At 40.9% G+C, this 13,473-nt stretch overlaps 1 protein-coding gene across 1 annotated transcript; it reads left to right on the forward strand.

The window, feature by feature from the left end:
* Positions 1-70: 70 nt before the first annotated feature.
* Positions 71-8,865, forward strand: r3hcc1 (R3H domain and coiled-coil containing 1). The gene is made up of 8 exons (XM_028447265.1): positions 71-381; positions 1,255-1,376; positions 1,745-1,882; positions 2,163-2,658; positions 2,803-2,978; positions 7,820-7,890; positions 7,972-8,067; positions 8,152-8,865. Exons 2-8 carry the CDS (start codon positions 1,321-1,323, stop codon positions 8,244-8,246), a joined length of 1,128 nt encoding a protein of 375 aa, XP_028303066.1. The 5' UTR covers positions 71-381; positions 1,255-1,320; the 3' UTR covers positions 8,247-8,865.
* The last annotated feature ends 4,608 nt before the right edge of the window (positions 8,866-13,473 follow it).

A 13,473-nucleotide genomic window follows, 5' to 3' on the forward strand; every position in this document is an offset into this window, starting at 1 on the left:
CATATAAATATGTGACTGCTTTGTGGTGTTTTTAATTGTTAATAATAAAAAATAAAAAACGGATAAAAACATAATACACAACATTGACAATCAAAAACCAAACGTAAAATGAAAAAATAAACTAAGCAAATTGGAATTCACTCAAAACATAAATTTATAATTATTTTTAAATAGCAGGGTTTCAACAATTTAAATAGCACACGAACTGCCGTAAAATAAGCCGACCGGATGTAGACGCAATTCGCGCATGCATTGAAAGGATCTGCTCCGTTAAACGATTAGGTAGTGACAGTAGCTGTTGTGATTTTTCATGTTCATCATATTTGTAAAAAAAAAAAAAACAAAAAACCGCCAACAAAACAGTGCTATTAAACTTCACAGGTAAGACCTACACAGCTCCTCACAGACAAGTTATCACCATAAGTTACACTTTTATATTCACTCGCCTTAATGTTCACTTTCAGTGATGCAGGCGTCCGCAGTTTTGTTATTGACGTGTTATTAATAGCATTTACCGTCTTTCTAGAGCTGACAACTTTACTGATATAAGCCTCAACTTAACTGGGAAGGCTTTTCACGTTGTTAAAGTGTGAGTGTATCTCCGTCTGGATCTTGTTTTGTGCAGTCATTAAAATCAAAGTTGGGAGCCTATAAATGCCCAAAATGTCTTGAATGTTGAAGCACTAAGTTGTTTTGGTTAAGAAATATGACATCAACCTATCATGGTAGACCCATATTAGTGTTTATCATTATATGATGGATATATAATTCTGAGATGTGACATTCTGTATGAGATGAATCAGGCTTTGATTCATCACCTCACCACAGATGCTGTTGAATCCTCATGTCTCTGAAATGTTTGTGCACCAGGGTCATAGTTGCGCACATTCTCCCACTGTGTTTGTTTTCATAAATCACAGTCTGTGCGTGGAAAGTGTCATGCACATTTTCAGACCCTGTTTTGTGTGTGAAACAAGTATAAATGTGGCCCCTGTTAGTAGATACAGAGGCAGAACATAAAGGAAGAGTCAGAGACTGCTTCAAACATACATGATGAGTACTCGAATAAACACAATTTCTACATACATGAGTAATGACCTCTGGGTAAGATCAGGAATTTAAAATATTTTAACATTTTGATTACTATTTTACATCTTACCTGTGTCCTAGATAATGACAGTATTGACAATGAATGAATGTGAATGTTACAGCTGTGTTGATTAGTAAAGTTTTAATCCTCTCTGGTCTCTACAGATCTCCTTCACGCTGGCGTTTCCATGTTTCGATGGCGTTTTTCTCCCAAAGCAGGAATGTACATTTATGCATCATGTCAAGGGTGACCTGGAACAATACCAACAGAGAGGCAACCACAGGAGGTAGGACCATCACCTTACCCATGTAACTACACCATCAACAAAATACTTTACAATACACCCATTATATTCAAATGACTGACTTCCAGTACTCTGACTTTAAATTTCTACCCTTCAGTTTTGTCTCTCCAATACAAAGGGATTTTGAAGGATTTTGTTTTGTTTATAGATTATTTTTGATCCCTGCTGGAATTGCAGCTTTTTGAGTTTATTGCTAAAACAAAACAAAAAAAAAACTTTCCTTCCTTTTAGCAGTTACTAAAAGGGAGATATTTCCTTTTAGCAGCATGTACTTTGATTTATATATTTTTTTTAAATAACTTTTTATATTTAGATTATCTGTCATATGTCATATTTTCTGTGTCCTCCAGTGTCCTCCTGTTCCCTCCTCTACCCAGTCGGCTTCGGTTCCTGATCCACAGAATCGTCGAAGACAGACCAGAACTCTCTAGCTTCTCTGTTGGTGAGAGTTGGAGCCGTCGGGTGGGGATCTGCCCCTTCGAGCTCAGGTACTGGACAATAACATGCATAATCAAACACATAGGTTTAAATAATACACCATCAAATTTAATAAAGGGTTAAAAGCTGATCTGTTGTGCAGACACATTTACATACAGCCACTGTAGATATAACCTATTGTGAAGATTCCTGTTTGACCTAAGTTAGTTACAGGAAGTAGAACAGCTGACATTCATAGTGAAAGAGAGGTGTAGACAGTCTTCTGCAAGTTTCAGGTTTTTTTTAATGCCGTATGCGTTGACTTTAATGTTATTTGTTTGTGTAACTTAGAGGGGATTTGGAGGAGGAGAGAAAGAACAACGTGTGTGAAGAGCCTTCAAGTGTTAGTGTGAAGCAGGAATTGGATGTAAAGCCTAAAGTGTCGGCCCCTCCGCGGCACAAACAACCCAAGAGGCCGGACAAACCTGTGTACATTCCCCGAGCCAACCGGGAGAGGCTGAGTCAGCAAAACTTACACGAACAAACACCTGAGCAGCTCTTCCCAGGTTCAGCTCAATGTGTCACTGCCTCAGTCAGCAGTTCATCTGAGTCCAGCGTGTACCCTGAAAGTACAAACCTTCCAAAAGACTCATACACAAAGGACGTGGCTCAATGTGCAGCAGTGAGGACTGATGAAGAGTCGGCTGATGCCTGTTGTCAGGGCGATGAGTCACAGGAGGAAGAGGAGGATGTTTTGTCGGAGCAGAATCCGGACACAGAGGACCTTGCTGATGAGGTCTGTCCCACTGACAACACAATCTCAGACATGGATGATGTCATTAAAGAGGTACACGTACATCCTTCTTTCAGTTTATCACCTCATCTTTTCATTAGGATACTTTCTTAATAACTGGTGTATTTTGAATCTGTTGAAACCTGGAGTTTTCTTTTGCTCTTTGTCACCTTGGTGATGTTTCCTTTGTTCTTTCAGATCAAAGCACATCTTATAAAAGATGCCATCTTCTCCATCGAGCACGCCCACAACGACTACTCTCTGTACGAGAACGTGTGCATCAACTTCGAAGACTTTGGCCACGTCATAGAGATCTACAACTTCCCGACTGTTCTCAATACTGCAGATCTTTACGATGCTTTTACAGAGTACAGGTGAGGCACAGAGAGGCCAGGACGCTTCTCACTTTTTCTTCATTTCTTATTCTGTCATGGTAACACTGAATATACACCACATATTGAGAACCAGGAAGTGGAAAAAAGCAGACAAAAGAATTAACTTTGTGCATACTGTGCATGCTCTGGAATGGGTGGAAGGCCTTTCATTATACAAAGTGTGATACCTGAGCGTTGAGGTGGGAACACATTACTAACATGAAAAAGAGGAGAGGCTTTTAGTTGGAGGAGGAGAACAACATGTTTGAAATGCTGGTGTTTGACTTCATCTGGCAATATTGTCAACTCGTGACTCGACACTTTTGGTGTAGATTTTTGATGCCGTTATTGTCAGTGGTCACAGTAATCGTAATCACTAATCATGTAATTTTTATTCCCATGTTTTCTCAGTATCTACTGTTGTTGTTGAAGCTGTGATCTCAGAAACCGTTCACATGGTAACATGGACACCAGCTGTACCATGAACATACCTTTATGTGTGTTTATTACAATAAGGAATGAAAGGCATGGGTACAGTATGTCAGAAAGTTGTTTTGATGACCACATGCATCAGATCCTGTTGTTTATTCTTCCTGCCCTGTATGCAGTATTACGCTAATCTATATATTCTAAACCAGTGGTTCCCAAACTTTTTACAGTCCCGTACCCCTTCTGACCTTTAACTTGAAGTCATGTTACCCTCTACCCCTGCACACTTAAATAACTTAATAATATAATGTCATAGACAGTACAAGTTACAAGGTAGCCCTATGGTGAACTTTGTCCCTGAATTTGATCTATCCTGTTGAGAAATATTGTATTTAAAAAAAAGACTAATAATCTTACTAAGCACACAATAAAACATCTTATTCAGAATTATCACTTGATTTATTGAATTAATTAGCCTACTGTACTTTCAGTGAGAAACAATCTATTTTTGTTTAAAGAGAAATAAAAAAAATTGTTGATTGAAAATATATCAGTAATACAACATATTAATTACCCAGAAACTGTCGAATACAACACATTGCAACTCACTCAGTGCAATTGATGTAATATTACATTAATTGTGTTTTTTCATGGAAGTTGCTAGGATACACTGTGAAGGAGTTCTACTGTGAATATAAAGCTTCTCAGTTTTTTTGTTTTGTTTTTTGTCTGCACATGCTGTTGAAGGTTAACACTGCAAGAAGTGCAATCACTGATAGACAGCAATGCATGTTTTGTTATTGCAATTAAATAAATGAAATAATTTTATTGCATAATTGTGACCATCACCAGCCCTCCCCAAGGAAAGGTAAGAATAACTTTTTTATAGGGATGATATTAAAAGAGAGGGCAGTGTTACACATAGGTGAGGGGGAAGGGAACAGGGAAGAGGGAGTCAGGGTAGGAAATGGAAAGGGTGGGGAAGAGGTGACTGCTTTACAGTGAAAGGAGTTACTATAACTGATGTTATAGTTGTGTATATTGTGCTTATTGTGTTGTGAAATCCATTCAGCCAGTCTGGTGACAAGTGTGGAGCTTAAGTATAATGGTGGTGGGGTCGTGACTAAAGGGAAGTGAATGGTTATACCTGAAACTGGCATTTGGGATCAACGTATCTAAGGTTAAACTTAGTACAAGTTTATCCCCCAGCCCAAGACATGCCAGTGCGTACATGGCCAAAGTTTGTGGAAGATTTGCTTCTCCAAACCCAGGCGCCACCCCGGGCCCGAAGAGGCCTCCGGGCCAGCAGAAAGAGCGGGGGCCAAGGAGCCCCAGGCCACCCCCCACGACCGAGAACCTCCCCCAGATGCCCCAAAGACCACAGGCCGAGAAGCAGCCACTGTCCCTCACACACACACACCCTACCTACAACCCCAATCCTCAACACCGCCCTAGCAGGGGCCACCCCACGACGCACCCGCAGGCATGCAAGGGCTCGGCCTGCGCTGTCCACCCTGGAAGACCCACGCCGAGAGCGGCCTAGCCAGCAGGCCAAGCCTGCCGGATCCCAAGGGCGCCCGGGGGTTTGCCCTTGGGGGGTCCCAGGAGAGCCCCTTCACCCCACCCCATGAACCAGCTACCAAACGGCGCAAGGATGGCCGCCCAGGTCTCGCCACCCACCGAAGAGCACAAGCCACAAGGTGATGCCCCTTGCCAGCGCGCGACCAACTGACGGCTGCCACCACGAGAGGGAGGCACACCAACGGCACCCGGTGCGGTACAGCAGCCCCCAGCCAAAGGTGCCCATCAGCCCGCAGATAGCAGGACAGACCCACTAGGCGATCGACAGCAACCTCAACCACCAAAACAGCTAGCGCCACCCCCCAGCAAACAGCATCATCCCGAAGTGCCACGCAGCCCCGCCCCTACCTGACTAAGACGCCAAGCCATACCCGAAGGGAAAAGGCACCCCCACACCTGCAAGGTCGACACGAAGAGAGCGCCCAGCAACACCCCGCCATGCCCCCCAAAGACCCACCGCCTCGCAATGCCTGACCGCACCACCCTGCTGTTTGTGCACTCTGCACAACGGCCCAGCCATCAACAGCCCAACAGGCCCAAAAGTGTGATCCCACCCGCCACCCTATTATGGTACATCTCCATTCGCCAATGGAGAGGCACCTCCCCATCTCCTGTGTGAATGTGTGTGTTTAGTGAATGTATGGAGTGCAATTAAAAGGAAGGGGATAAGGGGGAGCGGTGCTCCCCACCCAACCTTTTTGTATATAAGTGTATGTGGTGCACTAGCTCTGGAGGGTGGAGGCGGCGGTTGCACCTTCCGGGCGGTGGTGTGTTGATTTGTGATTAAAATTGAGGAGATTGGTAGGGCAAGTCACGGTGAAAATGCATAGTTGAAAGAATCAAATTTTGTAAATAAGTGGAAAGAAACAGTATTTAGACATGTTTTTTAAAGAAAGTAAATGTTTTTTGAATATTCTGACATTTTTAAAATATTCCAGTAGCTTTTGCTTTTCAAGAAAAACACAGTTTTTTTAAATTTATATTAGGCCTTCAAATAAAACAAAACATGCATTCCACAAAAAAGCTAAAGTGCATTAAATGGGAGGTATGATGAAAAAATCACTTTACAGTGGTTTTGCTACAGTGATATACATCCCTTTAGCCTCATTCAGAGGGCCAAAGTTGAAAAAGTTCTGTTTCCTCCCTCCCTTGTTATTCCACATTTAGTAAAAAGTCAGCTCCAAACGGGCGAGTTGGATTTTGCCCATGTTTGCAGGTGACGTCACCTAACCCGCCTCCTAGAATGTGAGCTCCTCCCTCTCCAACTGTCTAACAGCTAAAACAAACACTGCTGTTTAAAGGTGCAGTCCGCAACTCTCAGATACTTCTCTCCCCCTCCCTCCCTGCTGCTCTCTTGCCCTGCCTCCAAACTTTCCAAAGTCCCTCCCCCAGAGGAGCTAACAAGCTAACGTTAGTCCGACAGCAACATCACATTAATATAACATACTCCGTTAAAAGCTTGTTACTGCAGCGCTTCTCTCTCTCTATGTACACACACCAGATTCTAGCAGCAGCAACAACACAGTGTCACTTACAGCACCCAAACGGAGGCTGCTGCGTGCACACACAAACAACACATGCACTACAGATTTCTAGTGTAACAATTACAAATCAAACATAATGTAAATCAAGCAGCAGTAATTATCTTTCAAGCAGAAAAGTCACCAATTCCATCTTCTACTCCTCCAGACCATACACTGTAAAAAAGATGGCGCTCCAGCCCGGGAAAGGGGCGGGACCTGTGAGCAACAGCTGTCAGACAGTCCATCAAACACAATCCTGGCTCTGATTGGTTCTTTTTGCTCGGTCGCGGTGCATTGGCAAACTGCCAAAGGCTGCAGGAGAAGCAGGGGGGATTCAATGAGTCTGGTTTTTTTTCACACAAACTAGTAGTTTGATGTAAAGCTGTCCTTAGTGACAGCTTTAGCAAATATGACAAAAAGTCACTTTTATAAGACTGTAACTTTAATATAGACTATATATTATACTTTATTTCCATATGTGTAAATGCAAAGTGCACTACTGGATGCCTAAACTGCACTACTTTTTCTGCTGCTGATTGTGTTGGGAGTCACTGCTTGGAGCCACGAACCCATTGTTTAAACACATCAGCTGTTAGCACTCCGTGCTAATGCTACACCAGCCTATTGCAGCGAGACTCAGTGTAGTGTAAGGAGGAGACGATGGGGTTGTTTATGGATTCGTGGCTCACAGCGCTAACAACGGACTCGGTTGTGGAATTGGGGTTCCTTTTACGCGGCGACGAACGACGGAGAGCGGTAAGCGGAAAGGAGAGCGTTTGCTGCTGCTGGTTCTGCAGCAACGCACACACTTTTCCAACTCAAAATCACTGCACGTTGTTTGATTGCGTCATTGCGTCACATGCTACTATCCAGTCTTGCTTTTAACTCACTAAACGAAGGCCGAACGTTGCTTTTTTTTGCAATATTCGGCCGAAGATACTTTATCATTTAGACTGACACCTTATTTGTTAATTTTTGTTTATTCTTTCTCAAGTACCACCTGTAGTGCCATCGCGTACCCCCATTTGAGAAACCCTGCACCACACCCATTTGAAATTCTGACCAATCACACCACGGTTCGAAAATGAGAGCCAAAACTATGCTCGTTAGTTAAGTCCTATGAGACCAAGCGTCTCTTGTAGTATGTAATAACAATAAATGACCTTTTCAGTCACAACGTCACAATCCACCACTTAACGCGATGCAGATTCAATCCCACAAGTTGAATTTACCTGATACTTTGTGGCTCTTAGTCACATGAGACTTTTTGGTGACTGAGTCTTCTGTTATTTCTCTGCTGTATTTCAGTGAAGGTGGAATGAAGATAAAGTGGGTGGATCACACACATGCACTGGGGGTTTTCTCCAGTGAGGCCGCAGGTAAGTGTGTTCATCCTCTGCTAGATTTGTGATCATTGTTACAGTGATCCAGTGTTTTTTTTTTGTGTGTGTCACGTGCAGCGCTCCACGCCCTCTCTATCTCTCACCCACTGCTGAAGGCACGAGCGCTGGCTGAAGGCAGCAAAATGGCTCAGAATAAAGCCATTCGTTGTGCAGGTGGGAGATGATGTTCTCTATGCCCAGGCTGATAGTCTGGACATGGTTTGCGTGGCTTGAATGATGTATGTTGCTTTCCATCAGATTTCATCCATCCGGTAAAAGAACGTCCAAAGACAGACTGTGCTGTGGCCAATCGGATGGTGACCTCAGCCCTGGGCATAAGACGCAAGAAGTAGCAGAGGAACACAGCAGCGCAATGAATTTTATAACACTGTTACGTGCACCACAGAGGAGAACTATGTCAGTTCTTGGTACCAAAACATTACACATGATCATAATCTGTTTTTTCTTCTTATTTTAAACCTGACTGTAACAGCTGCCCTGGTTTTTAAGATCAAATTAATACCTCAATTGATTAGTTTAAAATTCATGGCGTAGAATTCTATATTTGAATGTGGCCGATCTGTGGTGGGCAGGATCTCTGTTTAAATTAAACTGTGTTAGTTCTTCTTCCCAGACATCTGCCTCCACTCAGCAGCTCATCTGTAAACACTCCTCAAACACTCGCTGATGGTGCTGCAGGCTGACAGAAGGGGGCACCCCAGAGTCATGGAGCACCCTGGATTCTGATTGGTCTCTGAGCTGGATTAGGATGCTGTGCAATACCTGAGCACTGAACTTTGAAACCTAACTTTAGTGTTTCCTGTTGAACTCTTGTATATAGATATATAATAATTAATTCTAAAAAGTGTTGAAGAGTTATCAGAGAAGCTGTTTTATCAATATTTTTTGTCTTCGGAGACAATGTTCGTTACTTCATAGTTTGCAATTAAAGTGTTGTACTTGTTTTTTTTTTTAACAGGATGTATGTTTTATTAACTATACACAAGTGTCACCTTCACCTCAAATAAACAACACTCAACATAAACAATTCCCATATTAATTATTTTCTTGTAATTTTTGGGTTTAATTATCACACCCTGAGGCCAGAGAGTTTTTTTTTTGGTACAGTTATTATACATGCAAGTTCCTATGTAACAAAACTGGAAAAACACATTTTAATGTCAAATTTTAAAAAAGAAGTATCTGATGGAAAAAGTGAAAGAATGTATGACTTTTCTGCGCATTCCCATATGACAAAAATGTTCTGAGTTTACAACAAATAAAGAAGCAAAAGTTGATGGTATATTACAGTGTTTTCAAAGTTTTTGAGCAATGACACCTTACGCTTTATGAAAATGGTTGCATTACATAAAAAGTCTCTCTTAAAGGGGACATATCACGGTTTTAAATCCTTCCTTTTTAGATATAAATCATACAGTTGTGGTCTATATAAAGCGGAACTGCAATGCTTGGGTCTGAATTCCTCATTATTATAGCTCCACAGGCTCCTTTTCTACCCCTTTTCTGATGTGCTTCTGAGAGCAACTCGTTTTGGTGCGGTCTCTTTAAATGCAAATGAGACACTTCATACCCCGCCCCCTCTCCAGGTTCAACTCCACCCTGCTCGGCCATTTTTGTAGTTTGATAGAAGAGATATGGCTAGCGGCGCAGAAAAAGTTTATTCAGAGGTTATTTACACAATGTCAACAACGGAAGACTTGTCCATCCAGCCTTACATGTTTGAGCCAGAGTCTGACCCAGCGGAGCGAGATGAAAATGAAGATAATGAACCTGCAGAACCCTAACAAGTGAGCTAACACAAGCACTGAGCTAACGCTAGCGCCAAGCTAATGTCACAAAATGCATTTTAATAGTCTTTTCGGAGACAAAAACGGCAAAATGAAATGACTAATGAAAACTTTAGACTTAAATTAAATCACGTAGGCCATATCATCAAGGATCTAAAACGAGCACACAGCGCTAACATATGAAGTCTGAAGACGGTGCAACTGCTAACAAAACAATGACAGGGACGTCTTATCATCACACTTTTTAGCGTTATTTACAGCTTACCAAAGTGCTCTGTTCGTCGTCTCCAAAGATAGAAGGAATTGAACCCTCAATCAGACAAAGTCTTTCGGCAAATCCTTCTTCATACTGGTGGAGGTTGCAGAAGCAGTCATCCTTGAAGTGCTGCGCGCCCACAAAAATGACCTTCCCCACAGATGTGGGTACATTTCTGTGAAAAATAAAACTCAACCAGGCACTTTGAAAAGGTTCTGATGCTGGGAGACGGTGTAATGAAGCGTGTGGGTTACTACATCCAACAACCAAACATTTTGACTTATCCTCTCGTAACTTCTGCATCCTGGAGCTTGGACTACAAAATAAAAGCGAGAAATAAAAATGGCGGATTGCTCGAAGTGTTGGGCCTGGAGTCGATGTCCTAATTTGGCAGTTCCGCTGACGTTATTGTTCAAAAAACGTAATAGAGAATCAAAAAATCGAAACAGATTGAAAAATATGACCAAAACAGAATATAAAGATATCAACGGAGCACCTGAAGAGATTAATTTGAACTTTTCTGTGCTTCTAAACAATCTAAATATACATCAAAATGCATTTAAGGGCTAAAAAAGTGGATTTAGCATGTTATGTCCCCTTTAATTTAACTGATGTAATGCTGTCTGAAAAGTACAAAGTAATGCTCTTACCTATGACACAGTTGTACATCCATATCCGATGTCCGTCGTACTGAGCACAACATTTCATAATGTTGTTGGTGTAATCTGACTCTGCGACTTCGTAGTTTGGATTTATGACGATCTGAAAAACAAGAACCAAGACTTTTTAGATGATCTAACCATCAATGAGACATTTTATCATGAATAGGATTAAAGTGTGTGGGTTGATCATCATAGTAATGGTAGTAAATTGGTTTTAGGGACGTATCCTCAAACAGCCCCTGCTCACATGTTTCATATTGATAAATGTACAGTATGTTGGTCAGTGAGAGCGCACACAGATTCCAGCTGCAGAAAAGAAATGTTGACAGAGCAGATCCAGATGTTTTACCTGGAATATGTAGTCCCCAGGCTTTATGTCGGTAATGTCTACCCACTGACAGTCTATGTCGTGTCTGTACGTGTCCCAGCAGCCAACTGTGATGCCCTTGGGCCTCATTTATAAACGCAGCATACGTACAAAAGAAAGTATACACCAAATATTAGCAAACTTTGAGATTTATTAAAAAAAAACCTGGCTAGATAATTAATATGCGCACCTCCGCGGCAGCTCTGACCCTGCCGTACGCAGAAAATCATGAAAAACGGCAAACTCCGGACCATTTATGGGCACCATATGGGCGGAGTAAGGTGTTTCCTCACGTGCGATAACTTTCGAGTTGATTGTGATTTGTAAACGGAAAAAGGCGTGGTACTACGGAGCCCTGGAGGTGACATGGATAAAAAAAAATAATTATCTCGAAGTGAGATTTAATTATCTTGCACTGCGACTTAATTCACTTAACTTTTATTTTTTTATCCATGTCACCTCCAGGGCTCCGTATGGGCAGATGCGTGCGCCCAATTGTTTATAAATTGTAAAAAAAAAAAAAATTGCACAAAAATTGCAAAAATTCCTGGTTTTCCAGCTAAAGTGTGCTTACTTTAGCACACTTTTATAAATGAGGCCCCTGGGCTCCAAAGTTTGCATATTCGTATCTCTTCTGAATCCCTGAAATACAAACAGTTTGAGTCATTCAGAAATGGGTTTGCCTAGACATTTCTGTCATCCTGGGGTCAATTATGAAGGTAGATATGTTGCAAAATGTGAGAACTTGCAGAATGTGATGTGACGTTGTAAAATGTGATGTGAGAGCTTGCAGCATGTGATGTGAGCTTGTGTATAAAAAAATCCACACAAAAAAATGTATAGACTGATATTTACACATAAAATGACAGCTGCAAACTTGTACTCTAACATTTATTCACATGTTTTTTAATGACTTGCATAAATGATCATTTACAACCACAACTCTCTGGTTACAACTTCTTGAATCTGCCGCTACAGAAACACAAACTACTTTTCTCGTGTGAATCTGCGCTGCTTGAGTTTTGCAACACATTTTGTGAAAACTGATTTGTGCTCATTATTCAATGTTTAGGATGTGGAGGTTTTCAACTCAAATAAAATATAATTTATTTATTATTACAGTAGTATTCAGCAATATAAATAGGCATATTATGTATGGCCTTTTAACAAAAATCATACTGATAGGTTAACATTTAATAAATACATGAATATTTTATATTATATATACATGTATATTTCTTTGGTTAAAAATGTTTGCAGAGATTTCTGTATATTCTAGTGATTCCCAAACTGGGGTACGTGTACCCCTAGGACAGGGGTCTGCAACCTGTGGTTCTGGAACCTCATGTGGCTCTTTGACTCTTTTGCAATGGCTCCCTAAAGTTATAAGAAAATATAAAAATAATGATTTGTTATTTCTTACAGAGGTTATTAATGATAAATGACAGTGACACCAAATAAAATCATGATATAATAATATGTCAACCTAAAAATACATTGCTCTGTGCAATGACTATCATCAACTATAAACTTTCCTTGCACCTGTGGTTCACCTTATTATTTAAATCCCTGCTAAGATAACTAAACCAACAAAAAGACTATTCTGGAAGGAAATAGAAATGTTATTTGTGTGGGTAAATATTTAATTACTTGCCAACGTGCCGGATTTATATGCATATGCTTCATATGTTGCAAGAAATTAGCCATTAGTTTGTGTTGACCGACATGATCATGTACTACAACTACATCAACTAAAAAATGATGAATTATTATTAATAATATTTGATATATAAAAACAAAGTTGCAAAAAGCAGTTACATCCTATGGAAGCTTCAACAAATCCTACATACCAAATCACTTAAAACAATCTATTCTTCACTCATAGCATCGCACTTAAATTACTGCTCCGAAATATGGGGTAATAACTACAAAACGTATCTTGAACCACTATTTAAACTACAAAAAAAAGCTATAAGAATTTTACATAAAGCACCACACAACGCACACACAAACAAATTATTTGTGGAGGCAAAATACCTAAAACTGCAAGAAATAATACACTACAACACACAAATACACGCATTTAGGGCTTCATCTAAAAAACTACCACATCAAATACAAAAACGTTTCACATACAATCAAAATTCCTACGACTTCAGACATAATAATGTGTTCAGACCAGACAGGGTTAAATCTAACGTTGGCAAACATAGTACTGTGTATAGAGCCATGAACCTCTGGAATAGCCTTGACGCAGAGACACAACAATCCGTAAATCTGAAAGGATTTAAGGAGAAAACACGGAGGACATTTCTACACACATACAGATCTCAAGTCAACTCTTCATCGAACTCTACAGCAACGACATGGAACTCATCAACTGGTCATTGAGCGCCATTGACAAAATCTTCACGACGAGACAACTGCTACAGCACGAATCAGCGTGTCCAAAGGACACATACCCAAGTGGATATGCCACGGATGCAC

This window comes from Gouania willdenowi, chromosome 5, assembly GCF_900634775.1.
Source record: "Gouania willdenowi chromosome 5, fGouWil2.1, whole genome shotgun sequence".
In the NCBI taxonomy this organism is placed as follows: Eukaryota; Metazoa; Chordata; class Actinopteri; order Blenniiformes; family Gobiesocidae; genus Gouania; species Gouania willdenowi.

What these genes read in the sequence shown, in the direction of transcription:
- r3hcc1 (XM_028447265.1), top strand. Translation starts at nt 1,321, where the DNA reads ATGCATCATGTCAAGGGTGACCTGGAACAATACCAACAGAGAGGCAAC. An exon ending in GATGCTTTTACAGAGTACAG is followed by an intron (nt 2,979 to 7,819) that starts GTGAGGCACAGA and finishes GCTGTATTTCAG; the next exon opens with TGAAGGTGGAATGAAGATAA. An exon ending in TAAAGCCATTCGTTGTGCAG is followed by an intron (nt 8,068 to 8,151) that starts GTGGGAGATGAT and finishes GCTTTCCATCAG; the next exon opens with ATTTCATCCATCCGGTAAAA.